Here is a 25,175-nt window from a genome sequence, read left to right as displayed (position 1 = left end):
TTGTTCTATGATAAGATTACACCACTTAAACGCATAGCATAGTTTCTGCTTCTCATTCAGCCTCGTAAGGCCATTTGCTACCTGCCCTCTTGAGCTTGGTGTCCGCAGCAAACATTACAGCCGAAAAGCCAACAGTGCCTTATTGTAATTACCCTATATGTCACCCCAAATCTCTTCTCAATGCAAGGCTGCACTTTCTCGTTGTCTTTTTGCTTTAACTGCGGATGTCTGATACTCAAAGCTAGATTATCCTCAAACAAATGCGAAGAGGCATGAGTTTGCGAGATAACGCAAGAAACAACGCAGCGCAAATGCCTTCTGCACTACGGTCGAGGAATTGCTGCTATCTCGATGACGTAGTGCTCCAGTCAGTTTTAACCTTATCTCAGCGAATCCTTGGACTTTCCTCACGCGTGGCAAGACGATGAACATTTTCACCGGAACAGAAGACTGGCCTAGATTCAGTTCCGGCTACCGTGGGTCGTCGCCTGCTGCTGGTGGTACTGCCGCTGCTGCGCTGAAACGGTATGTCTTTCCTGTACCGTACGAAGAGACTGCTCGCTTAGCCAGATGTGTTGATCGGACGCAGCTATGAGATCAATGATCAGTCGCAAAGAGACCGTGCTTGTGAGCGATCATCACGGCAGGTTAAAATGTGGTAACTAACGCTCCGTCTAACCACCGTTATCAGGTACGTCAAAGGCTTTTTGAGTTCAACTCATGGGGAAGTTCCGTCTATTTTATATCTTGCGAAACATCAGGAAATTTAATTATTTCTTTAGGAGCAGACAGGGCACGTGCTTATAATGCCCCGTGTCATGCGGTTTGTCGACTGCGTTCCCAACGGACTAGAATGCATAGTTGTTTCTTGTTTCTTCTCTAAGCTCTGTCAATTGCGTACTCGTACAGGATCGCAAGTCGTAGACGTCAAATAATTTGAAATTTGTTTAAGGATTACTTTTTACTAATACGATAGCATTAAAAGTCCCGTTATTTTTGTCACTAATGCAATTACGGCTGTCGACTGATGGGCATGAAAATCGATGCGCACACAGCACAATACGCGACAAAATGCACATCGGAGGCTGAATTGCGTTCAAACGCTTGCTTATCACAGAAGCACTCACGGTGAAGTAACAAAAACAAGTAAAATGTAAATATTTACAAACAATTAGCGCAGTATTATGACTAAATTTTAACTACCAGATGAAGTACAAATGAAGCATGAGACTGCAGCGTGAGTCAATAGCAATTCCAGGCGGGAATCATGCATTGTCTTCAATAATTGCTAAAAGCTTGCCCAACGACTAAAAACCACTAGGTTGTTTACAGGGGGTATATTTCCAGGCTCACAGAAAAACATTGTTGCGCAAAGCGTGGTATAATGCGGTCGGAAGATGATAATTGCTTGTAGATTTGGTCTGGACAGCAGAACAAAATTTGGAGAACGGTGTTGGCCGGTTTAGGTTAGCGCCCGCAAGAAAGTATACTCCTAGGAAGAGCGAAATGGCGAAGTGGCGGGGCTCACTGCGCACGTTTGAGGGCAGGCCCGCAGGATAGTTGGGTCTGTCGCGCGGAATTGGCAAGTGGTACACTAAGGTGGCCGTAAGGCGAAATGTACTTAGTCAGTCATTACGTGTATAACGTAGGAATTGCTCTGAAGCTCCATTCATATCGCTCTGTTCTCGCTTCCAGAGAGCGGTGAGGACATTGGTAACGGTGTCTTTGTTTTCTGTAGTATGGGATGACGTCGGCAGTCCGCCATCGCTCTTCGGGTTCAGAAAAGATTTCGTCGGCACACGGAGGGAAATTTCTTGTGCCTTCGCATGAGTGCGTTAAATGCGGTGAATACCCTTGTGCCAAAGACCCCGCTTGATGGCAATCGAGTGTTCGGGTGCAGACGCGGTGGCGAGTACGCGAGCGGCTGTTTTCGCGATCGAACGCTAGAGGAAGTGTCTATATGTCGTCTGAGAGTTTGTGCATATGAGGTTGTGAATTTTGTCAGTTTTGGCGGCATGAGTGATTTTCGGCGCTAAGGCAACGCACTCGGCCTCTCCCGTGTCATTGGTATGAATGAAAGCCATGTGGCATATGTCTATTGTGGCCGCCACTGTAGTGGTGATGCCGCTCTGAAGCGCTGGGGTCCGCCTGGCATGTTTCTGTATTGACCGGTGTCGTGTTCTGCGCGAGTACACCTGCGACCTGCATGCAGCTGGGGGTGAAGGTTGAGGCTGTCGAATGTTCCATAAGGGGGCGGACGCTCGCATCTGGTGTCTCTTCCGACATCCCACCCAATTCTCTTGGGTATGCGTCTGCCATCGTTGGTGGGCGCAGACGGATCACGAGGAATCCTGGCTTGCACGGGAATCAGGCCAGGCCCGTCTCGCGCATGAGCTTCTCTGCTATCACAGCCGCAATTTGGAGGGTTTCCTGCACTGAACCTACCGGCCTCCTGGTGGTTCAGAAGGTAATGTAGTCCACATAGGGCGCATGGTGTAAGTAGGGATGTCAGCTAGAACCCTCGCAATCGACGCCACAGACACTTTAAACAACGAAGGCGAGAGCACCGCGCCCTGCGGTGTGCTTCAAGCGGTATTTATCGAGTCCATGGTTAGGTTAAGAAAGGCTCCTATGTAGTTCCATATGCGCGTGTAGCATTGGGGGATGACGTACCAAGGATATATTCATATTGTCCGAAGCCTTGTGGAAGTCCGGCTCGAGTATGGCCCTGCTGTTTGCCATGTGTAAAACCGCTTCCTTTAGTTGGAAGAGAACGTCCTGTTAGGACAATTGCGGTCAGAAACTGAATTTTGTGGGAGCAAAGACCCCTCAGATTCGGAGCATGGCCGAAAGCAGCGGTAGATCGCTTGCATAAAGCATTTACCGATGCAGCTCGTGAGAAGCTTGCAGCTTGTTAGGACTCAAGCATTTGGGGCACTGAACCCTACCCCAAACGAATCATACGGGCCCCGGGTCCTTAAGGTTAAGGGGGAGGGGGGGGGGGGGGGGGGCGAGCCTGCTCACATAGCTGCCCGAGAGCTTGCCGGGAACTCTCTCTCTCTCTCTCTCTCTCTCTCTCTCTCTCTCTCTCTCTCTCTCTCTCTCTCTCTCTCTCTCTTCTGTGCAGGTTGGGACATTTACCCTTTTACTACTCCAGCAAAATACGAACTTATTTCTGGGATCTCAGGCGGCTACATACCCCCCCCCCCCCCTCCCCGCGGGCGGATTATCTACAGTGAAACAGCGCACTCTTCGTCGCCTCGAAACCAGCATGCTGCTTTTCCCAGCGGTAGCAAAACATTTCCGCCCCAAATTTACCGAACGGTGCAAACACTGATGAGACAGCAGGCGTTTATTGCATGGTATCGGAATTTCTACAGATTCCAGCGTTAAGACCCGTTCCTAACCCCTCTCGAGATAACTGGGAGGCAACTCTGCTTAGCTCTGGACTGATCAACAGAGAGTTCTAGTGCTGCGTGCCTGGGCAGCGACCTTGTTCAATGATGATCCGGACAAAGGATGTCACTCAGTGTAGTGAGAACCTTCGAGGCCTCACCCTCCTTGTTTATCATAAAAGCTTTAACGACCACCGCACTGCAGTGTTTGTTAAAATGCTCAGTCAGTTCCCCAATTCGAGTATCAGCCTGACCTCAGCTGCCGTCATGTCCGCGTCGAGCTCGGACTTTAGGGCTGGGACTAGCAGAGATTCTTCCCTCGTCGGAGAGAGAGGGCCAAGGATGAATACTTTTTAGGTGAGTCGCAATGTCATTGCCTTCGTCGTTTATACGTGACTGGAGCATTTCGATCCAGAAGCACCTTGAAACTGTGCCAGGTGCATTTAGTTCCTAGTATACTCCTAAGTAAATTCCACACATCAGCCCTAGTCGTATGTGCAAGACAGTCTATTCTACCGTTGCGCGAGCTGTGCGGCGTATATCGCTCTCTGTTGGGTGAACGTGCCTCTTATCAGGCAGAGTTTGCCATTCAGCTTCTGCTTCTTCCAGCATTTGGTGAGGCACCGGCGGGGCGCATCCCGAATTAGGAGAAGGTGCGGGCGCACCTGTAGCGCGTCTGGGGTGGTCTTTATGCTGGGCGTGTGTTCTAATTATGACGTCCTGGAGGTGCTGTACCCACTCGTCCAGCTTCAGTGCGTGTTTCGATGGATAAGTTGTCTAGTGGCGCGGGTGCGTGGTGTCTACCGGCTGCCATTCGGCTTTTGAGAGAGTTGCAGTTTCGTGATCCTATGCTTATTAATGTGGAAAATTTCATTTTCTTGTGCGAGCTGGGTATGCATGATGTGATGGTCGTTCGACTCCATCGTTAGCGCGTAACCTGACGAGGCCTCTGTCCCTGTGCAGTTTGGACTGATGCTGCAGCATGTATTTAAATAACAATATTTTACTTAACAAGACCAGAACGCGACACTGTTCTACAATTACAAAACTTTCACACGTACAATCCCAAAAATAGGATTTGGCGCGCTATATTGCATTTATTTTGCAATGTCAGATTTGCACCAGTTTTCTTAAAGATTTCATCCTTAATGTAGTGTAATGTTGACTATGGTAGCCATTTTTGACGAGCCAACACAGCGGACGAGCGTGGCGTGCTTGCGTTGAGCAGCCGAACACCATAGAAGACTGCCTTGACGGTATCGAGAATGTGGGGAGAAGGCTATAGATATCCCCGCCCGTCAGCTTGCTCAGTAGCTGAACGCCGTTGAAGATGCTGCAACGGCTGTAGTGAGATGGTTTGAACTGCATGTGTACAGTACATGTGCTGTCCCAAAGCCGTCTTTGTGCTCAGCCGTCCGTGAGCAGCAGGGTGAACTGCAGGGAATGCAGCTTCATGGCAGTCCCGGCTGTTTTTTCTCACGGTACACTAGGAACCGAATTTTTTTTTGTCGATATTTATTGCCTCAGGGCATCAGTAGGGTATGAGATGAAGGATGAATAAATTTTTGTTTTCATTGCTTCAGGCTTGAAAATAAGCTTGAGTCTTTATTAGTAAACTATAACCTAGCAACGGTAGCATATTGCAGCAATGGTCGATAATAAGTTAATATTTTTGATTATAAGCTAATATCAGAGAGTGCAGGGTGCAGGGAGAGTGAGAGAGCACTCATGGGATCGTCAGAGCCGAGCACGGATCTTGCTTTTACCTGACTCCTGACTGGCCCGCCAGATAGCAACGTCACGAGTAATTCCCGAGGGTAATTCCAACAGTACTTTCACACGGTATCATCGGTCTAACTATGGTTAGACCTCAGATAGAGCCCATCAAAAGTCGCGTAGCGCTTGTGCTTCCGCTTGTAGTGCTTTCACAATCCTCCCCCCCCCCCCCCCCCCCCCCCCCCCCCCACACACACACACACAAGCTGCCGGAGCGAAACCGAACCCAGATATTTCTCGGGGGCAAGTAAGGAACGCCGTAGCTATCTCTGCTTTCTTTTTTGTCCTTATTGTCTTTGTTTCACAAAACTGCAGGCTGGATATCTCCGCAGCCAATAATCCTGCGCGCACACTGCAGCACACTCTCGCGCTGTGTATTACAGGTCGTCATCTTCATCAAATTTCACACGCGCGTAAAATGTTGCTCACATTCTACTCAGTTTAAGTACACTGAAGCCCTATCGTTTTTAATGAATCGCCGTTGACCACACGACATAGTCGGTACATGAGTGTCACGTTTGTGACACTCCTGGTTATGAACATTAATGCGGGGAATAACAGGTGGCTGATATCAGTTATATACGAAAGATGGTGATAAAATGCATGTGCTGGTTTCATTGACTCAGTCGCATGTGAAAGTCATGGAGGATTCGTGTGCTGAGTGCGATGAATACTCGAGCAACTTGCAAGCTGTGCTTGCTAATTAAATATGTTGTGATTGGAAAAGTCGCTACTCAAAGCAGCAACATCAACATGTTAATTTAGAACAAATATGGTATCTGCGTGAAGAGGCTAAATGAGACGTGGAGGTGTCATAATGAGGCCTTTAATCGCCAAATTACACACTGAGACAGATGGCACTCAGCAACATGTCGGTGAAAATAGGAAAACAGCAACTGTGCTTTACAATAGATAAGACCACTTAAATACAGGTCAAATGGCATAATGCAAAAGAAGTAAGTTACATTCATCGGTGACAATAACCAAAGGTAAGCAATGCAGAGATCAAGACAGCATCATCAGTCAGGCGGCAAAATACAAAAGAGAAAATACTTGCTTATACATATATATGTATTCACAAATAAAAGCATGAGTTGTAAATAGCACGTAGGAAAAGTTTCAGCATGAGCAGGAGACTGATAGGCATGAGCATTAGGCGTAGAGTCTCCCCTTCGTGACAAGCAAACACTCGCGGCTGCATGTTGAAAGCCACTCGCTTTTCCGCAGTCGCGGCTATCTTCCGCGCTACAGTCCCCTGTCCCGATCCAGATGGACCCTCGCGCAGTCGCCGACGAGGCAGTGGCATCCAGAGCGAAGGCGCTGCATGCAGTCGGCCGATTTCTGTGGGAGAATCCAGAGACACGCTTCGAGGAGCACCGTGCGCACGACACTCTGTGCGCGTTCCTTGAATCCGAGGGCTTCGAGGTAGCGCGTCACCACGTCCTGCCGACGGCCTTCCGCGCCGAGTATGGAGGTAACCGCGGGGACGTGTGCTGAATTGTCAAATGAGGTTGATACCAAAGACCGCAACTTCATGCTGCAGTCAAGTATCTCGTTAGTTTACTTGTATTTTGCCTTTTATGTGGTGATTCATGCGGACGAGTGCATTAACGTATGACAGGCCCGAGTTAAAATATACATGACCAATACTTTGCTAGCAGTAGATTGCTTCGAAGCAGCTGATGATTCTCGAAGCCATTTCCCACACACTTGTTTCAGTTGAGCGAACTTTCACTTTAACAAGCTTTTTCCGAAGGTTCCTTGAAGTTCGTTCAAGTGAAGTTTCACTATTATTGATAGTCACATAATTTTTATAGTTTCAGTGGCTCATCCGAAGGTTCCTTGAAGTTCGTTCAAGTGAAGTTTCACTATTCTTGATTGTCATATAATTTTTATAGTTTCGAAACGCGTTTCGACGCAGTGGCTCAACAAACGCGCTTTCGAAAAATCCGCGCTCTATGCACTGTCCCCCGCGCCGTCAATCAGTGGACGCAAGTGCCACGTCACCTTCTTTGTTCCGCGTAAGCAGAAAGCAGCGGCGAGCACCGCAGTGCAGTTGAGGCAGAGCAGATGACGGGGCGCACTATCGTCTTCGATTGGCGGAGCTGGGAACAGTGCTTAGAGCGCAGATTTTTAGAACAGTTTGTTGAGCCAAACCACCATGGGTAAACATGTTCTCTAAATTCCAAGAACTGATATGGGTATTAACGATGGACGGCTACAAGTCCCTAATTGGAACTTGACACCATAATCGGAAAACTGAAATCAAGAAATATCGAAAATTACTTACCCAGTTAGTGGTACTATTATTCTCCTGTTTTCTGATGTCCGCCAACACCGGTACAGTTGTGCAGCAGATGCAGTTTTCATATTTCAACAATCTATCTTTAAAATATATATAGTGGCCGGCTTTCTTGAAACATCTTGTATGAGTGCATTAAGCTGGAATGAGATGAGATGAGATGAGATATGAGAGTGAGTGAGTGAGTGAGTGAGTGAGTGAGTGAGTGAGTGAGTGAGTGAGTGAGTGAGTGAGTGAGTGAGTGAGTGAGTGAGTGAGTGAGTGAGTGAGTGAGTGAGTGAGTGAGTGAGTGAGTGAGTGAGTGAGTGAGTGAGTGAGTGAGTGAGTGAGTGAGTGAGTGAGTGAGTGAGTGAGTGAGTGACATTCCGCGACTCATCTGCGCAAACAGTTTGTTAACACTTGCAATGGCTCGACGTATCTTGTATTACTCGCAATACTGCGAATGGAACCCATTGAAAATTGCCGGCTATGAGACGGCATTGTTTCTCCCACATCTTCACGGCGCTAACGCACTCGCCGCTAAAGCATACCTTAAAGTTCACGTATACGTTTAGCACAGCCAGCGCATGCACAGTTAGCAGCTTGCAGCCTCATGATGCAGTTCTATCGATAGCCCGGATAGCACCGTGCTTCAATCTCTGTCTGTCTGTCGACCAAGCGCAGCTGGTTCTCCCGTGGTGGCATTCCTGTGCGAGTACGACGCCCTACCTGGTTTGGGCCACGCCTGCGGACACAATTTAATCGCCGAAAGCGCACTCGCCGCTGCCGTCGCAGCGCGTGAGCTGGTGGAAAAGGCATGCCTGAAGAGTGGAAAGAAGGTTGAAGGAAAGGTAAGGAAGACTGCTAACTGCAAGAGCCGGAAGGTAAAACTACGCCAGGATCTGGTCTGTATGTTTACGTGCTTCCTTTCCTCACAGAGAGCGTTATTCGCTCTTAGGTTACTGAAGCGCATTTCAAAAAATGTGCCCATTACATGTATACGTGTATGGATCGCTATGCAGCAAAGCAGTTACTGTGTCATGAACCGTATCGGATTTTCTCCTTCATTTTCTCATTTTCCGCTCTTTTTCCCGCGCAAATTCGAAAAGCTTGACCCCACATACCGCGCTAGCCAATTGCACCTTACTTTTTGTCAATTATTACCGCCTTCTGCGCACACAATACGTAATAAACATCCTGCTTCCGCTTCTCCTCAGAACTGACTTATCGCTATAAACAAAAACAGAGCATCAGTGCGCCTTTTTGCTGCTTGTGCCTACTGCGAGTACTTAAGGCACCCGGTAAATTACTGAACCATGATTCGAACCTCTTAGATAAGCTGCCACAAACCCCCGCCCTTACGTTCAACAACGGTTACCGCCGTACCTCTATGAGGTTTGAGGACACAGTTAAAAGTTATAAGCCAGTCAACCCGTGAAGTACATGGGTCGATGTGTGATTGAGGAATAGGTTCAAGAAAGTCACTTTTTTTTTACAATTGGATATTTATAGCTAGTAGTCCAAATTACACTGCATAATAATCGAACACACACACACACACACACACACACACACACACACACACACACACACACACACACACACACACACACACACACACACACACACACACACACACACACACACACACGCACGCGCGCGCGCGCGCGCGCGCGCGCGCACGCACACACACACACACACACACACACACACACACACACACACACACACACACACACACACACACACACACACACACACACACACACACACACACACACACACACACACACACACACACACACACACACACACACACACACACACACACACACACACACGCACACGCACACGCACACGCACACGCACACGCACACGCACACGCACACACACACACACACACACAGAACGCCAAGACACAACAGTGATAAAAGGTAAATGACAAGATGAAAAAAGAACGACAATAAACAAACACAGCGATAAAAGAAGACCATAAAGATAACAAAGTAAGCATGGCACAGCGTAAAATACTAAACCAGATCAAGGTTTAAACAAAGGCGAAAACAATATTCAATTAACCGACAGGTCTGTGGAAAAAAAAAAGGAATTCTTACGGCTTTCTTGTTCGATGAGGCGTCGTAGTCGCAGATTTGATCGGTAGTGGCGTCCCTACAATGAGGAGAAACGATTAAATGTCGGGTTCCCCAATTCTGTGGTACCACCCAAAAGTACACAACACCTTTCCCAAAACATAACTTAAACGAAGGGACACGCAACCCTTTGTTGTGCAATGTCAGCACACATTAAAGCCCTGTTATGATCGTGCTTCTAGCCGCGGTTCGCACGGCTCCCTCGCGCCGCGGCAGCTTCGAGGCGGGAGACCAGCGCGCTTGGTATTGGACCTGTTGGGCCGGCCAATTGCTGTCTCCGGATTGGACAGTTCAAAAACCAATGGCTTCCTGACCCTATAAAAGAAGGCGCACTGGTGGTTGTCGTGTGAGACCGTCGTGTGTGTCCGTCGAGTAATGTATTGCTCACCTGGAGGGGACGCGGCGGAATCTCCCCCCTCCTCCTCCCCTTCCCGCTAATACCCCCGATCCCCAACCCCTTGATCGATGGAAGAGACCTTGTTATCCAGCCTCGCCGTATCGATTCAGCTCGCACTGACGGACAGGGGTCAGGAGCTGCTGGAAACGTATGGGTCCCGCAACTAGGGATCCACTCCGTCTGGTACCTGCATGCACCAACGAATTATTTCGGGCCTAATGTTGATTCCTCCTCAAAAGGGTCACTAGCAGAAGAAACGGAATGAGGGAGGAGAGTCTCATACGAATCATACACTTTTTCGTCATTAGCCGCCATATTGCGTACGTTGCGCCATTCTACAACTGGCACAAGGGAGAAGAAGCCAAGATCAATGTACTCATCCGTAGAGTGCACAAGGTAGCACTGAGTCTGCCCGAGTCCACCAGCACGCACCATTTGCTCCAGCTCGGGCTTCACAACACTCCTGGCGAAATTGCCGAGGCGCAGCGCACTTCACAACTAGAAAGATTAACGGGAACTACAGCAGACCGTCAAATCATGGAAAGTCTCGGCATCCATTACCACGCACAACAAGGCCGAAAAGTCGCCATTCCGGACGCGATCAGACAAACGTCAAGAGTCGACCTGATTCCACGGAACTCCCACCCGGAACACAACCTGGCAAGAAGAGTCGCCAGGGTCAGACGTCTCCTACACAGCCACGGAGATGACATGGGGACAATGTTAATACGCAGAACGCTCGCGATTCGCGGTTTCGGTCGTCGATTCGTGTGACAAAACGCGCATAACGGCAAGTGTAGCGTGCGAACGCGCAAAAGAGGCGGAGGAAGCGGCGGTTGCACTCGCCCTCACGGATCCGACGTGCACCACGGTTCTGTGCGACTCGCGTCAAACGGTCAGAAACTTCGCCGAAGGATGGATCTCACAGAGAGCGGCCCGAGCCCTGAGCAATCGAAAAGTCCAGCAGGAGGTAGAATTTCAAACCAGAATTCAGCGGTTCCCGGCGCACATGGGAGAAGTATCGAAGACGCATCGCAACCGAAACGAGACGGCACACACCAAGGCGCGCGAGCGCGCGAACCGCGTCGACAACCATCGTTCATAGTGCAGCCCCAAAGACTGCTTGACCAGCTACAACGAAATTATCAAGGCCCTCTGGCTGGCCCGCCGAACCTTCCCTCCGCCCAGCGACAAGCTGGACAAGGCGCACGCGGTGACCCTTATACAAGTGCAGACGCTCAAGTACCCCAATCCAGAACAATACCACATGATCTACCCCGGCACATACCCGACAAATATATGCAAGGTCTGCCACACTGATATAGACACTTCAACTCACATGCTCTGGAACTGTAACAAAAACCCGCATGGTGCTAACTTCGGAACCCTCCCGCCGCGGTTGGCCGCTGCCTTGCGCAGCCCCAGCCTCGGTAACCAACACTGGACCGTCCAGCAGGCCCGCGAGGCGACGACGAGGCAACCCCTCGACGTCCCCACGTGGGAGACCTAAGGCCCCATCGACAAAAGCTCTGCAGGACTATAAATAAAGTTGTTACCTGTCCTCCCTTATACACCAATTTACAATGAGAATATTACCCTGCAGCGGTGGCGCAGTGGCTAAGGTGCTCGACTATTCCGGAGCATCCGGGTTCAATACCGACCACCGGCGCCTGCGTTTCGATAGAGGCGAAACGGAGAGGCATCCGTATGCTGTGCTTTCTCAGCGCACGATAAATATCCCGAAGTCTAAATTACTCGTAGCCCTCTACTACGGCATCTTTTTCTCTCTCTCCGCTTTCACCCCCACCTTCCTCCCTTTCATTACTGCGCGGTCCAGGTGTGCAGAGAAAAAGTGTGACATATTGCGCCTTTGCTTTCCTGTCAACCAATTATTAAGAACAAATATGAAAAACATGACTTTTACATGGTTAGGTGTAGGCGTCCACCATTCCGTGATGTCCACCCAAAAGTATAAAGCACCCTCCTTTCCTAAAAACGAGGATTGAAGAGGTGGTGTTAGAGAATGCTATCACTGCAACCCTCACAGCTTTCCTGTGTCACTAGGTTGAAGACATGCTTAACCCCCCGCCCCCCTTCCCTTTATTTTTCTGTCCTCTGGTCCGCGCAGATAGTGGTGCTGGGCACTCCTGCAGAAGAAGGCGGCATGGGCAAAGAGCTGCTCCTGCGTGCTGGGGCCCTTGACGACATCGATGCCGCCCTCATGGCGCACCCGGAGAACAGGAGTTTCCTTCGTCTCGGCCTGTCGGCGAGATGCGCGGTCGGTGCACACAACGGGGATTCGGCCCCCGTAGAAGCCTAAACATGGGTGTGATGGTGCTTGAGCTGTTACGATATCAAGAAAGCGAGGCGAGAGACAAAAAAAAAAAAGATTACCGTGGTGACTCATTTACCTTTCTTTCCTCGGAACTAATAATACCAGTGAGGTATTTCGAGCTTCCATATACAAGTAGCAGCATAATCATGCTCACGTCTATACTCATTGTTTCAATTTGTTTTGGAGCTATATGCATCAACGGGTGAAGCCACGCATAACAGAGCGATCGTCTTCAAAAGAAAAAGCCCTTCAAGGACACGAACGCTGACGGAAAGTGCTAAATAGGGCGAATTCATTTCATGTGATGATGCTGTCGCCTAATGAAAACCTCGCTCAGCTTCACCCTTAGAAGAGTGAGATACGTGGTTCGGCGTTTCAGGCCAGTTCGTCTATGTGAGCTTTCAGATAAGCTTTACAGCTCTGGTCACACAAGTGCATTTGCGTACTAAGGCCACCTTATAAGAGTGGACTGTACCGTTCCTGCCCTGACGACTGGAAGATGTGAGAAAAAGCATGTGGCTTAAGGTACAGACGTGAGCAAAAGTAGTATACGACGCGCAGCTGGTATACGCGCAGTCACGCCATTAAACGACACATAGCATAGCATAGAAAAACTTTATTTATCAGATCAATTATCAGGAGGGCGGCCTCACCCTGCCGTCCTTATCAGACGGCCGAAATCCCTTGGAACGTGGCGGATTCGAAGGGATGTCTGATAGTGCCTTTTTTTTATGCTTTTCGAGATTATGGATGCGTAGCAAAATCTCCCATGACTTCTTGCTATCCGCTAAAGTTTATGATTGGGCGCATGCCCCATCACACTAAACATAAAACCCTTCGAGGTGTAAAGCTGTCCCGGCTAACACCTTATGAGTAAAGCAGCACTGCTTCCCGTGGACCATCCATCGTTATGCAAATGTAATCTGTTTGGTGTCCAAAAGCGGATGCTGTGTTCTGTTGTGGCCGCAACGCGCGGCAGCCGTCAAATTGCTCAGGACACAGTTGAAGTAGTTTTGGTTTTTAGACCACATTTTTCTCTTTCGCTTTTTCTTTTTCTTTTTTATACGCCCCTCTTTCATTTTACCATTTTACACGACGCAAGGTAACCAGCTGGAAACCCCCGAATGTTTAACCGCCGTACCTTACCCCGGCCTCATCGTCTTTCACGGTGTTAGCGCGTTGACACTAGAGCATTCTTTTTGCACCCAAAAAGGTGTAAAAATGTTTAATGTGCATGCATGTGTCGCTTAGAGACCGTGGGAGTGACACATGTCGAAAAAATGGGGCACAGACACGATGCTCTCTGTACCAGATATCTGTTGCCAGATGGCGTTGCAGGGCTGCTTTCCTTAGAGTAAATCTAGCTTCCCGAGATACGCCACCGGCTGCATGTTGCATACCCCTTTTGTTCACAACTGTATATAATAGTGTGTATCCCGCATAGCGTCAGCACTCGGGCATGCAGGTATACTGCTACGGCGAACACGATCCGAGGTCCGCTGTGTCTTGCCCATTGAGGCATCCGTGTCCTCCAAAAACAAAACACCAGGGAAACGTCTGACCAGGAGGCTGACACGTATTTCAACAGTCTGCGATTTATTTTCGCGGTTTGCAAGGGAACCTCAGACTAATGGTCAAACACAATACCTCCGTGCACTGACCAGTAAAGTATTCAAAATTACTTCCCGTCTCACTCTTGCTAGAGTGCCGATGTTCTCAACGCTCGCTGCTATAGTTCGTTGACTTGATGTCATCTGAAGATTCCCTATGAGTTATGTACAAATCAGTTATCATACGTGATTCCTTCCCCTGTCCCATTTGTGGTCGTTGCAGTCGACCCCATGTAAAGCCATTGAAAAAAGTCTTCATAAACTCTTCTTCCCGTTGACTGCAGCGCGCTGCGTAATCGTCGTAGCAGGACGCGAAGTCGTCGTTTTAATGGTGACTAGGGCCAGCTTTGAGTGCTAGAGATTACGGGTGGCGTTCCTTATTGATGTGTGTGGCCTGCTCTGTATGCAGATCAGCACAGTCTTCGAAACCTGCGACTCCCCGGACGGAAAGCAAGGGCACAGCGCCTTGGACGCTGCGGTGCTCGCTTACGCCAACCTGTCGCTGCTGAGGACTCGCCTCGAGCCTCAGTGCCGAATGCATGGTGCGAGCGCTCTGCTTACTCGTACAACGAACGAGTATCGAAAGGTTTCTGCTTAAAAATATCCATGAATGGCATTTAGTATAGCAGTAAATCTCGCACTACTCGCCACGTCGGCTTCCGTAACCAGCCTATATAAAAATGACTGATGTACGTTTAAACTCTAATTATTTCAACCAAGTCGCCACTCCACGACCGCTTAAAATTGTGTTGTTATATAGAGTTTAACGTCTGGAAGCTCCTTGCGGATTAAATGAAGGCCTTCCTTTTAAGCTCAATGTAGTAGCGATCGTTTCGTCAATTTTGGCTGGTTTTATATTTTAATGCAATTCTCTTTTAATTGTTTCGCTCGTTCATTATTAATCGCACTAAGCTACGAAGTACTCCGCTTTAATAAACTTATGAGCTTCATACTTGAGAAATAGTTTGTGGGACGCGCTCAATAGACTTCCTCGTTGCAAAGCTGCCACCACTCCTCATGCAGGAAAGTGTATCATGGGTAGTGAATCATGAGTTGTCATTTTGTGCTGGTTAAAATAACTTAAACCTTGCCAGGTAAAATGAATGTTCTCTATCTTGACATTTCTCAACAAATTTGTAGGCCAATTTATACTCGCCGGGGTTGCATAGCGGCTGAAAAGTTATCTTGCTGGGCACGAGATATCGGGGTTGAATCCGGGCAGCTATGGTCACGATTCAACGTGAGCTAAATACAAAGGCTCTCGTGGTAGTGTACGATGTTATCGCAGCTTGAATGTCTTCAGGAAGTCGGTACTGAGCCCTCCATTATGTCGTCTCTTAAACGTCACGCCCACTTCCGAACAGTTAAAGCCCGCGGGTACAGTTCCGGGACATAACATACTAAACACCTCACCATACCGTAAGGTACCAAAGCATACGATATCTGCTGCTGCCGATTTTGTATTACCGTTTTCAGATCAAGGGATCATAGGTTCCCAGCTCAGACAAAGCTACCTTCAAGGAGTCATACTTCCATTTCACTAATCCCCGTAAACCAAAACTAAACCTACTCACAGACCCTGCCTTCCCCTGATTTTCTGCTTCGGAAGCAAAGCCTACAAAAACCTACTAGTGACGACCGTTATGCCCACGCGAAGACAACTCCACTTGTCGAAACGTTAGCTAGCGAACTGAGGGTTCGGTTTCCTTTAACACCTCGATACCATGCTATGCTATGCTATGCTATGCTATGCTATGCTATGCTATGCTATGCTATGCTATGCTATGCTATGCTATGCTATGCTATGCTGTATCATGTAATACCGTACCGTACGACGTCATACCATACCATATCACGCCACGCACGCACCACACCACGCAACATAACACCACGCAAAAAACACACAACACCACACAACACCACATGCCACCAGACACCACACACCACACTGCACGACACGACACGACACCATACCATACCATATACACAGAACTGCACAGCACCACACCATTAAATATACTGTATACGTTTATCGATCTTTTGAGATTAACTTTTATCGTGTTCTTCTTTTGCGCTTTAGAGATAAACATAGTTCCCATGTTTCTGCCGAATAGTATATAGAGTAGTCATTAAGTCGTGGTGTGCTGCGCTCACAGTGACGCTAACCCGCTTCTCCGAATGCGAATCAATGGCGCAGGTGTGTTGCTGTGTTCCGACAGCAGTGCAAGCTTTGAGGTTTCCAGCAGTCGCCTCGATTTCAACCTACGGGGCCCAAACACCGAAAGCGTCCTCCAGATGCACCGCGACGTGGAGGACTCCATGAAGGCGGCAGCTGCGGCCACCGGCTGCAAAGTCAAATTTGCTGAGCTAGGGCCTTTCTGCAAGCACATCATCCTCAACGATCCACTACTAAGGATGTTCCAGAGGCACGCCGAGGGTTACGGTGTGTCCAGTAGACTGCGCGTAGACCTGATGCTTAAAGGCCACTTGCTTCTCCGGTAAAGACTGGGAAAACATGCCACCACAGGCTTCATTTTCTTCCCCCGCTCTGTACAGTACTGCACTGTGCCGAGCTGCGATATGCGGCAGTACAGTGCACTGCATTGCGTTTCATTGCATTGTTATGTACTGCACTGGGGTGCACTATACTGTACTGTATCTGAAAAGCAGTGCACTGCATTGCTCTTTACGCTGTACTTTGGGATGGGTTTTTGTAATTTGGAATGGGGACAAAACAGAAGGGAAGAGAATGCAACAGCGAACTGTGCTTAGCAAGCGCCCGGTCTTGGTGAATTCGATCATAGTTTATATTTTCGTGGAGAAGCAGTGGTCGGCTGTTTCCTGTACTATTCATTTGCTGTGCTTTACATTTTGCGTCGCCATCGCCCCTAAAGAAAGTTTACACTATGCTGATCACCACCCAGCTATAAACAAACAAAAATGCTAATCGCGATTCTTCCTGAATGTATGCGAATTCGACATGTATTTTGCTAGCACGCGTTTGAATCATAAACGCAGCAATTGCATTGCTAGAGGGCACATTCTCGACAAAAATATAGAAAGCACCAAAGACCTTGCACTGTAGTATGTCATCATAACACCACACCTTTCTTTTTCTTGCCGGGGAATTCACTGTGTGGCACATGATAATCAAAGCTTAAAGAGATGTCTCGCATTTCCGGCTTACGTGATCCTTACGGCTGAGGCCCACTGTTGTTAAGTGAACGCGGTAAGCAGCTTGTCGCTAGGCACAGTACGGCGTCGCTTGCTGCGAAGAAAACTTAAAATCTGTCTCATCAAAAGTGCGCAACCCAGCTAAGCTGCAAGGTGCACGTACAACGTGCTGTCAGGTGATGGTCCACGAAGGTTCTGCCAGAGTCCGTGGCGGATACTGAGTCAAGGAATCTTCAGTCGTCTTCCATATCAACACGAAAACTTTACGTGTTTCGTGTATGCCGCGATGCAGAGTAACTGAACCAAGAATAAGCTTTGCTCTTCAAAAAGACTCGAAATATTGCCTGTTACAGCAGAGGCAAAGGTGCCAGCTCGTCAGTCTTGTCAAGGCGTTCGCCCAAATGAGACGTATAGATCCCCTCTCCCCTCCCCCCTCATGCAATGCCTAAATCGAAATTTATTTCTAAAATCAATTCCAATCCTGTGGTGGAGCTTCGCGCATGACTGCAAGCTGGAGGTATGACACTATAGCGAAGGTGCGAAGGTTCAGCATCCCCATAATGTTTGTTGTTAAGTGACAGCTTATATAGCTATTTCGGTTGAAAAACCGTCAGCTTAGTAGTTGTAATCAGCAACGCTTATCAAAAACAATCGGGGGTTGTGATAAAATGTATCGTGATTGATTACTGATTGGTGTGCGATAGCCGATGACGAGGTATTGAAATTATTGTGATTAATAGATAAATTGATGAATTAAAGACAAAATTGAGAAAATGGAGTTCAAGGAAGTTAAAATGCTCAGAATGAAAAGGCAATGCTTGGTGATGCTAATTCAGAAAATGTTGTGTGTGCAATTGACCAAATATTTGAAATAATTTAAAAATGAAAATGCGTTCATAGGCGCCAAACTAATCAGAATGAACAGAGTCAATGTTTGCTGATGCTAAGTTTCTGCATAAAATGACATTTATAAAGACAAAAATTAAAAATGAAAGAAGTGAAAAACAGTGTGTTATGTGTAAAACGATATCACGTCATACCCTTACCGGCGGAGCTTAAGTGTCCCCATAGTTTTATTAATTTGTTTATCTATTTATCACCTACGCCCTCCCTCTGTTCATTCGTTCGCCGTTCATCCGTCCGTCCGTTCGTGCTTTCTTTCGCAAAATTAGGCCACCCGTTTTAAATATATAACATACCATGGTCATGCAGGCATTGAATTCGACGACAGCGGAGACTACCGTACGCTGGCGACGGGCTCCACATCTGATGTGGGCAACGTGTCACATCGGATGCCCACCATCCACCCCGTGTACCGCATCGAGTCGACTGCCTTCAACCACACAGCTGAGTTCTGTCGTGCGTCCGGTACGAGACAGGCCCAGGAGATTGCACTGGTGGTGGGAAAGGCTCTGGGCCTCACGGCCTTCGACCTACTATGCGATCCGAGACATCTCGACCACGCCAGGAATGAGTTTGAACACTGCGTCAAACTCACCAAATGAAAAAGAATGCAGACCGCGGAAGAAATGTATTTTTTATCGAGCCGAATGAGAGACACACATATCAATCAATGCCATTTCATTGCATCAAATCTTCCAGAAAATATTGGAGGATTGAAAACCGCTTGTTCCAGTGACAGCACGGGACATGGCTGAAATACGTGGCATATGTGTCAGCGGAAAAAAAAGACCGAAACATCATATCAAGCTGTATATGCAAAAAAAGATGCCTTCGTTATACATGTGGGAAATCTCGCGCAGATGCACAAAAATGATAATGCCTATAATTTTACATTAAGAAATATTTAGACTATTAAATGCCAACTCTGGAGATTTTTGAGCATTTTGTGTTTACAATTAATCGCATCACATTCCTTAGAGTCCCCTATATAGAGTGCAAAAAAAGAATTTTTTTTTTTTTTTAGGATATCACGTAGGATAATTCTAGAAGAGTAAACACTGGGGAGTCTAAACGGAAAGTACAGGTGTCGACCAATCTGTGGCATCCTGGATATGGCCACTAAACCTGTGCTGCACGCGTTACTGGCCAAACTGGGGACTGTTAAGTTACAGCCAGAGCCATTATTTGAGTGAGACCGCCAAAATGAAGCTTAAACTTTTTTCTTGTAGGAAAAACGGGCCGAATGTAGACGGCCATGCATGCAGTGACCTCATGCGCCCAAAGTTGCCACAAAAATATCACCTATCGTCTCAGATAGTAAAAAGGGAAATTTTAAACTGCACTTGCGCTTCAAAACAAAAATCTAACCGCGGGGAAATTTGATCAGAAAGCTAAGGAGTGCGTACAGTGAAAGTTCCAGTAAAATACGAGGAGGTTGGAAAAACGCCTCAGTTGTCATTTAAAGGTGTGGGAGGCTGGTGTATTGATCTGGTCATGTTTCTACTTGAGAAGTGGGCTTCCATCAACACCTACCTCAAATGACCATCACTCTTGCCTGTAGTTTCATATACCGAGCACAACTAAAAAAGAAAAAAAAAAAGAAAAAAAAAAAAACGATGATGCTTACCTACACAGAGCGCTTCGCCGCAGCGCGGCTTACGTCCACGAAATCGCTCGAACTTCTGAAAATATATAATTTATTATCTGCGAAGCAAGTTCGATACGTAAAGATGCACAGCCTTTTGCACTAGTGCGCAGGTTTGCTAAATTCTCGTATAGGAAAAGTTGTAGCCAGTCCAGAATTTTTTTCATTTTGCTTCATTTTCTTTTTCACAGAGACAAATATTGAAAGGCCTGTTTCCTCTCCTTGTAGATATATCGAATGCCGTTCTATATTTTGTTATTACTGTTGTCTAGAGGAAGTCGTAGCTATTAAAACGCATAGGCACCTCGTAGGCCGCAGTATCCGTCAGCGCCCCTGCAAAATATAGAAATACGTGTTTCAAACACTGCGCATTATTTTCTATCCTGCTGTAACGCATACTGACGACAATGCAGGCCGCAAATACTGTCATCGACGCCTATTATTCTCTACAATAGAAAGAGATGTCAGCAGACCACACATGTGCCTATTTACGACAGAGTTTCATGTCAAGATACCAAGTCGCGAAAATGAGGAAATATTTTAGCAGTGATGCATCACCTCATTCATGGGCTGACGCGTCAGGACTAAAATATTTTGCTCGTGGCTCTAAATAATCTTTTGGAAGCCAAAAAAAAAAAGAGTTTTAATAACCTATCCACATTTATGTACTACTCATCCTTGCTCAACTTTTTTCTGTGCCGTCTCTATCCTTTTTCTACGCGCTACAATTTATCTGAACCCCGTGCCAGAGTGGAACGCTCTCTGTTATCCTACCTCACTGTTGTTCAGACTTAAAATTTCGATGCACCTCACTTTGCTCAAGGCGGGGGCCATGGCCAGCAGCAGGACCAGCAGGCTTTGGTTATATATATCCGCAATGGTCAATGCAGCGCTGTAATAAATTAGTGTCTCTATCCCCCCAGCCATTCCTTATTTTGCCCATAAAAGTACGCGAAAAGCGTTTTCAGCAATACAAGTGGCGTCAAAACTCAAAACATGCAATATGAACGTACATGTTAACGATTTGCGCTAAATGCCCTACTTAATATGTAACAGCAAACTAAATAGCCTATTAAGAATACACGAATGATTGTGGTGCAATTTAATAAAAGTCCGGTAAACAGCGAGGACATCTCAGTAGCATTAGAACGAAAAGGCTGTCAACCTGAACGTGTAGAGGCAAGTGTATAAAATGGCATAAGAAAAAAACGTGTGCAGTAGGAAGGTGCGTTAAAGGACGTTGATCAAACCAAAATAATCGAACGAATTAAGCTGCACACAATACTAATCGTACATAAGGAAATGCGGTTAATTATATAACACGAAAGGGGCTGGTGAGCACACCGACAAGGTGAACAACTTATCGCAAGAGAAATGCCTTCAGAGGGCCAGTCCTGCAAAATCGCTCATGAATATCCGTTAACTGGGAGTTCAACGCTCTCATGCTCTTTTCGAAGAAAAAAAATTTAGTCCCTTCAGTACCTTTAGCCATGAGCCACTCTTTATAAATTTCACTTGGTCACTAGAGCACAGGGTGTGCGCATTGGTGCGCGAATGCAATTTTCTGTGCTCGCGGAGTACCTTAGGTAACTATAGTCTTTAGTACCAGAACGGCGAACTCAGCGAGTTCCAGTGTTTACCCAAAATGTAAAGAAATGGAGACTAAGAAAATTGGAAGAAGACAAACTAGCTCGTATTACAAACTTCTACGTGTCAAGGATACAGTAGGACGACTATGCACGCACTTGTTAATTTTCCGGGCCTATGCAATATTTGGTGTTCCTAATAAACACAAAATCTGAACTGACGTACATTCACTTGAAGCGATTACGTGATGCTGAAAAATGACGCAACTAAAGCAAGGCTGTCGCGGAAGCCAGACTGACAAAACCGCAAAGCCCGCATAGCAAATTCACTTCGTGGAGCAAATCAAGACGTAGGTGGAAGTAAGCAAGAAATCAACGAATGGCACAAAATCCCGCTAACTTCTGTCGTTCACTGTAGCCATGCTTGATGAGTATAGTTCCGAGATTGCTAGGTACTTCGCCGCAGCTTCGCAGTGGTTAGGGCGCTCGAATGTACCCAAGGATGCGGTATCAAACCCGGCCACGGGAGCCGCTTTTCGGTGGCGATAAACAAGGCGTCATTGTACTATGCGATGTCAGTACATGTTAAAGAACCCCAGGTGTCGAAATTTCCAGCGTCCTCCACTACCGCGTCCTTCATAACCTTGCTCGTTTTGGGATGTTCAACCCTACATACCAAACCAAATATTGTTGCTATTTGATTTAAATCCAAGATGCTATAAACCCTCCAGCGGGCACAACGCGCTCTATTATGCACCGCTCCTATAGCTCCTCCCGACGCGTCCAGTAAGCCGGTGGACCCATGGCTTAATGTGCATACAGTGCCTGTTCTCGAGTCCAGATGTCGGCCAACGATACAATTTGTTTTTTCTTCCTCCTTGTTACTGCTGGTGAAGGTCAACTTCGCAGCAAGAGCTATGAGAACTGCAAGCGACACCTCGGAGCTCCGCAAATCCAGCTCAATAACACCTTGCTCGGGTATATCGTCTCACGAGGTCGTCACTGCGGCATCAGCATATTTGGCTTTAGATTGTAGAACACTTCGTATCGTACAGTGAGAGAGATTGCACGTTCTCACTGCAGTGAGAACGTTCGCCGAAAGTCGTGAACAGATATGTTCAGTGAAATCTCGGTAACTGGGGTTCAAAAGAAACTGAAGATATGATTTGTTTTCATCATGCGGGCTTCTAATTGACTGCTAAAAAAATGCTCTTTTCTTCAGTCACGCGATACTGAAAGAACCAATCGTCGACTAGCACTTTTGAAAGTTAGATTCGACGACCTTCTACTGTATACACGTTACTATGACTTGATATACGTTACTATACGGTACGTTACTATGATATACGGTACGTTACTATGATTTGAAAGCGGTGTAATACACAGAGAAAGGCTATACAACATGTGTCAAAAATAGACAGCCCACAATGTGTTTCTGGACCTTGATGCGTGGCGCGCAAATCATCGTCAGTGTTTCACGTCTATTTACGATGAGAGGAACCGTCTTCCTGAGCCATCCGAGACATGAGGCTTTTCCTGGATGCCGTACAACTCTTAAACTAATTACAAGCAGAAAACTCGGGCTTTATGTTTTTGGCAAGGGTTGCACACTGGAGGTCATCCTTACCGGCGGCACAGGCGGTCATAAAGCAGGCCGCCGATCCGGCGGTCAGGGCACGTCCGGCGACGCGCGCGCAGTCGGGCAGCCGCTGGGGCGCGAGTGCCGCGCACACCCCCAACTGCACGCCTATGGCTCCAACGCTCGAGAAGCCACACAGCGCGTGCGTGCAGATCAGCTGGGCACGCAGGGAAAGCAGACCCTTCTGCGCCAGCTCGCTCATCTGGCCGTACGCCACGACCTCGCTGAGCGCCGTCTTCAGGCCCACCAGCGAAGCGACGTGGGAGCACTCGTCCATGCTCACGCCCATGGCCAGCGCCAGGGGCACGAACAGCCGGCTAAGCAGCCACTGAGCAGGAGCGCAGGCAGAGGCAGAGCTGTAGCAATACGCGCCGAACTAGAGCGTTCCCACGTGAAAATCGCTGCCTTCGGTAGCACGGAACACGATCCAGTGATGGGAAAACTTCATTGGGTTCGTTATTCGTGAAATCCGCTGTGTTTCAGCGCTATGCTCAGCCCGCCAGGTTAACCCTTCAAGACAATAAAGAATATTTATAGCATGATACCACTTCGAGAACTTATATTATTTATTTGCTACCGCCATTTATGGCTTTTGTAACGTTGTCACGGCTCTTTATTCGCTACCGCAAGTTATACCTTTTGTAACATTGTCACGGCTTTTTGAAGCATAGTGCAGCTGGGAAAGAACCAGCAATAAACGTTTTTCGCTACTTTCGGGCTGGGTCATGAATGCTTAAACCGACACTCAGTGTGCAAACATTGATTTGGAATTTTCATCTATTTCAAGCTTCTCACTTCGAAGTGAGAAGATTCTAGAGGAAGAGAATAGCGGGACGCCAAGCGTATCTCAGAAGTGGTCCGAACCATTTTTTTTTTTTTTCAAACCCGAGGGGGCTAAGAAGTAAAAAATAAAACAAAAGCCGAAGTGGAATTGGCAGCTGAAAGTCGAGCACAGCAGAAGGAATTAACCATGCGTCTCCGAGGTCAATAATGCGGCCGCTAGCACCGCGGCCGATAGCCGATGTCTATATATGACGGAACGCACCCCTGGTCTCCGCACAGAGAAAAGAAGAAGAACCGGTGCAAGTTGTGTAAAACAGGCTACACGCAATTGTTCTGCGAAAGTGCAAGATGCACCTGTGCCTTCTACCAGCCAGAACCTGGTTCCATGCCTTCCATGCCAGATAGTGCCTCAAGTGCCCGATGTTGCCCGGTAGCGACAATTCATTAAGTTGAAATGAATAAAGCTGATTTTTTTTTTTTAACTCTTTAATGTTGTCTTTATTCAAACAATACCAACGACGTTACGTGTGTAAATTGAAAAATAATTTTTGGCCGTCAAGACGAAACTCCTTAGCTTAACTGCAAAAAGTGCGGTACCGCTCACGTTGAGCGTGACGAAGTGCCATCCCATCAGGGCGCCGAGCTGCGCGAGCAGGGCATCGGCGAACGCCATGCAGGCCAGGAAGCCGACCAGTGAGGCCACCACGTTGGCCGACACCATGAGCAACACCGACACGGCACGCGCCATCGACTCCAGCACCGTGCACTCAGGACGGCTGCTGCGTGGGGAGACGTTGGAGGCTCTTAGATCTCTCTTAAGTGCGGTAAGACGAAAGTCTTTCCTGCGACTCTTCGCACTCATTTGCTTCTTTTTACTTTTCCGCTCCTTTCTCTTTTTTCCAACGTTTTTTGTACAATTTTGACGGATTTTGCGCAATTTTGACGTCCATGGCTGTTTTGACGTCTTCATACTATTGACGTCCGTGGCTATCTTGACGTCTAATCTTATTCCAAAGCAGATGAACAACCGTGCTTGCTGAGTCAGTGTCACAATGTGCAACCCTTGCAATCCCTTGCAATGTGCAATCCCTTGCGTCAGTGTCACAATGTGCAACCGCCTGTGGCGTAGGCCAAAGAATGAACGGGTACGAAATAATTTCCCGGGTGTCACGTCCACAAAGTTATCGAGACGTTAAATTGGTTCGTGAATGCATGTCGAGCGACTTTTTCTCCTGGAACTGCTCTGGTTAGGTGTGCAGTCATCGTAGCAGAGCGCACGACAAGCATGACGTCGGCCAGTCAAGCTCTCTCCACGTTCGATATGTTTGAATGATTCGATCCCCGGTTTTCTGGTGTTAGTGCCAAAATATTAAGAGATTCAGTGCAGGCGCTATACACAGATAAATCGCTTATCTGCTTGTGTAAGCGCGTTAACGACGGTATACCCGAAGTGCTGCCACAGCGCTACTTTCTGCCTGACTATATAGTTGGAGGCAGAATT

General features: G+C 47.5%; 2 protein-coding genes across 3 annotated transcripts; one reads left to right on the top strand and one right to left on the bottom strand.

The window, feature by feature from the left end:
- The first annotated feature begins 122 nt into the window (after positions 1-122).
- LOC146198325 (xaa-Arg dipeptidase-like) lies at positions 123-21,560 on the top strand. Of its 2 annotated transcripts, none has more exons than XM_084593770.1 (7): positions 123-525; positions 6,441-6,645; positions 8,137-8,303; positions 12,128-12,277; positions 14,354-14,486; positions 16,142-16,387; positions 18,331-21,560. In XM_084593770.1, exons 2-7 carry the CDS (start codon positions 6,441-6,443, stop codon positions 18,621-18,623), a joined length of 1,194 nt encoding a protein of 397 aa, XP_084449896.1. In that variant the 5' UTR covers positions 123-525; the 3' UTR covers positions 18,624-21,560. The 2 variants fall into 2 exon arrangements, with proteins under 2 accessions (XP_084449896.1, XP_084449895.1); XM_084593769.1 differs by having other exon boundaries at positions 6,399-6,645.
- Positions 19,935-24,536, bottom strand: LOC146198324 (solute carrier family 28 member 3-like). The gene is made up of 3 exons (XM_084591886.1): positions 24,279-24,536; positions 22,880-23,267; positions 19,935-19,999 (listed from the first exon to the last, which is right to left on the bottom strand). Exons 1-3 carry the CDS (start codon positions 24,534-24,536, stop codon positions 19,935-19,937), a joined length of 711 nt encoding a protein of 236 aa, XP_084448012.1.
- Positions 24,537-25,175: the final 639 nt, after the last annotated feature.

The sequence above is a fragment of the Amblyomma maculatum genome, chromosome 2, assembly GCF_055883805.1.
Source record: "Amblyomma maculatum isolate TAMU_Amacu chromosome 2, ASM5588380v1, whole genome shotgun sequence".
Lineage (NCBI taxonomy): Eukaryota > Metazoa > Arthropoda > Arachnida > Ixodida > Ixodidae > Amblyomma > Amblyomma maculatum.
This window is presented reverse-complemented; position numbering and strand designations above follow the sequence as displayed.

Bases quoted from the DNA above. Each gene is read 5' to 3' on its own strand.
- LOC146198325 (XM_084593770.1), top strand. From the start codon at position 6,441: ATGGACCCTCGCGCAGTCGCCGACGAGGCAGTGGCATCCAGAGCGAAG. The intron at 6,646-8,136 runs GTAACCGCGGGG...GACCAAGCGCAG, and splicing joins CTTCCGCGCCGAGTATGGAG to CTGGTTCTCCCGTGGTGGCA. The intron at 12,278-14,353 runs GTCGGTGCACAC...CTCTGTATGCAG, and splicing joins GCCTGTCGGCGAGATGCGCG to ATCAGCACAGTCTTCGAAAC.
- LOC146198324 (XM_084591886.1), bottom strand. From the start codon at position 24,536: ATGAGTGCGAAGAGTCGCAGGAAAGACTTTCGTCTTACCGCACTTAAG. The intron at 23,268-24,278 runs GTGAGCGGTACC...GGAACGCTCTAG, and splicing joins GGCACTTCGTCACGCTCAAC to TTCGGCGCGTATTGCTACAG. The intron at 20,000-22,879 runs GTAAGGATGACC...TATATTTTGCAG, and splicing joins TATGACCGCCTGTGCCGCCG to GGGCGCTGACGGATACTGCG.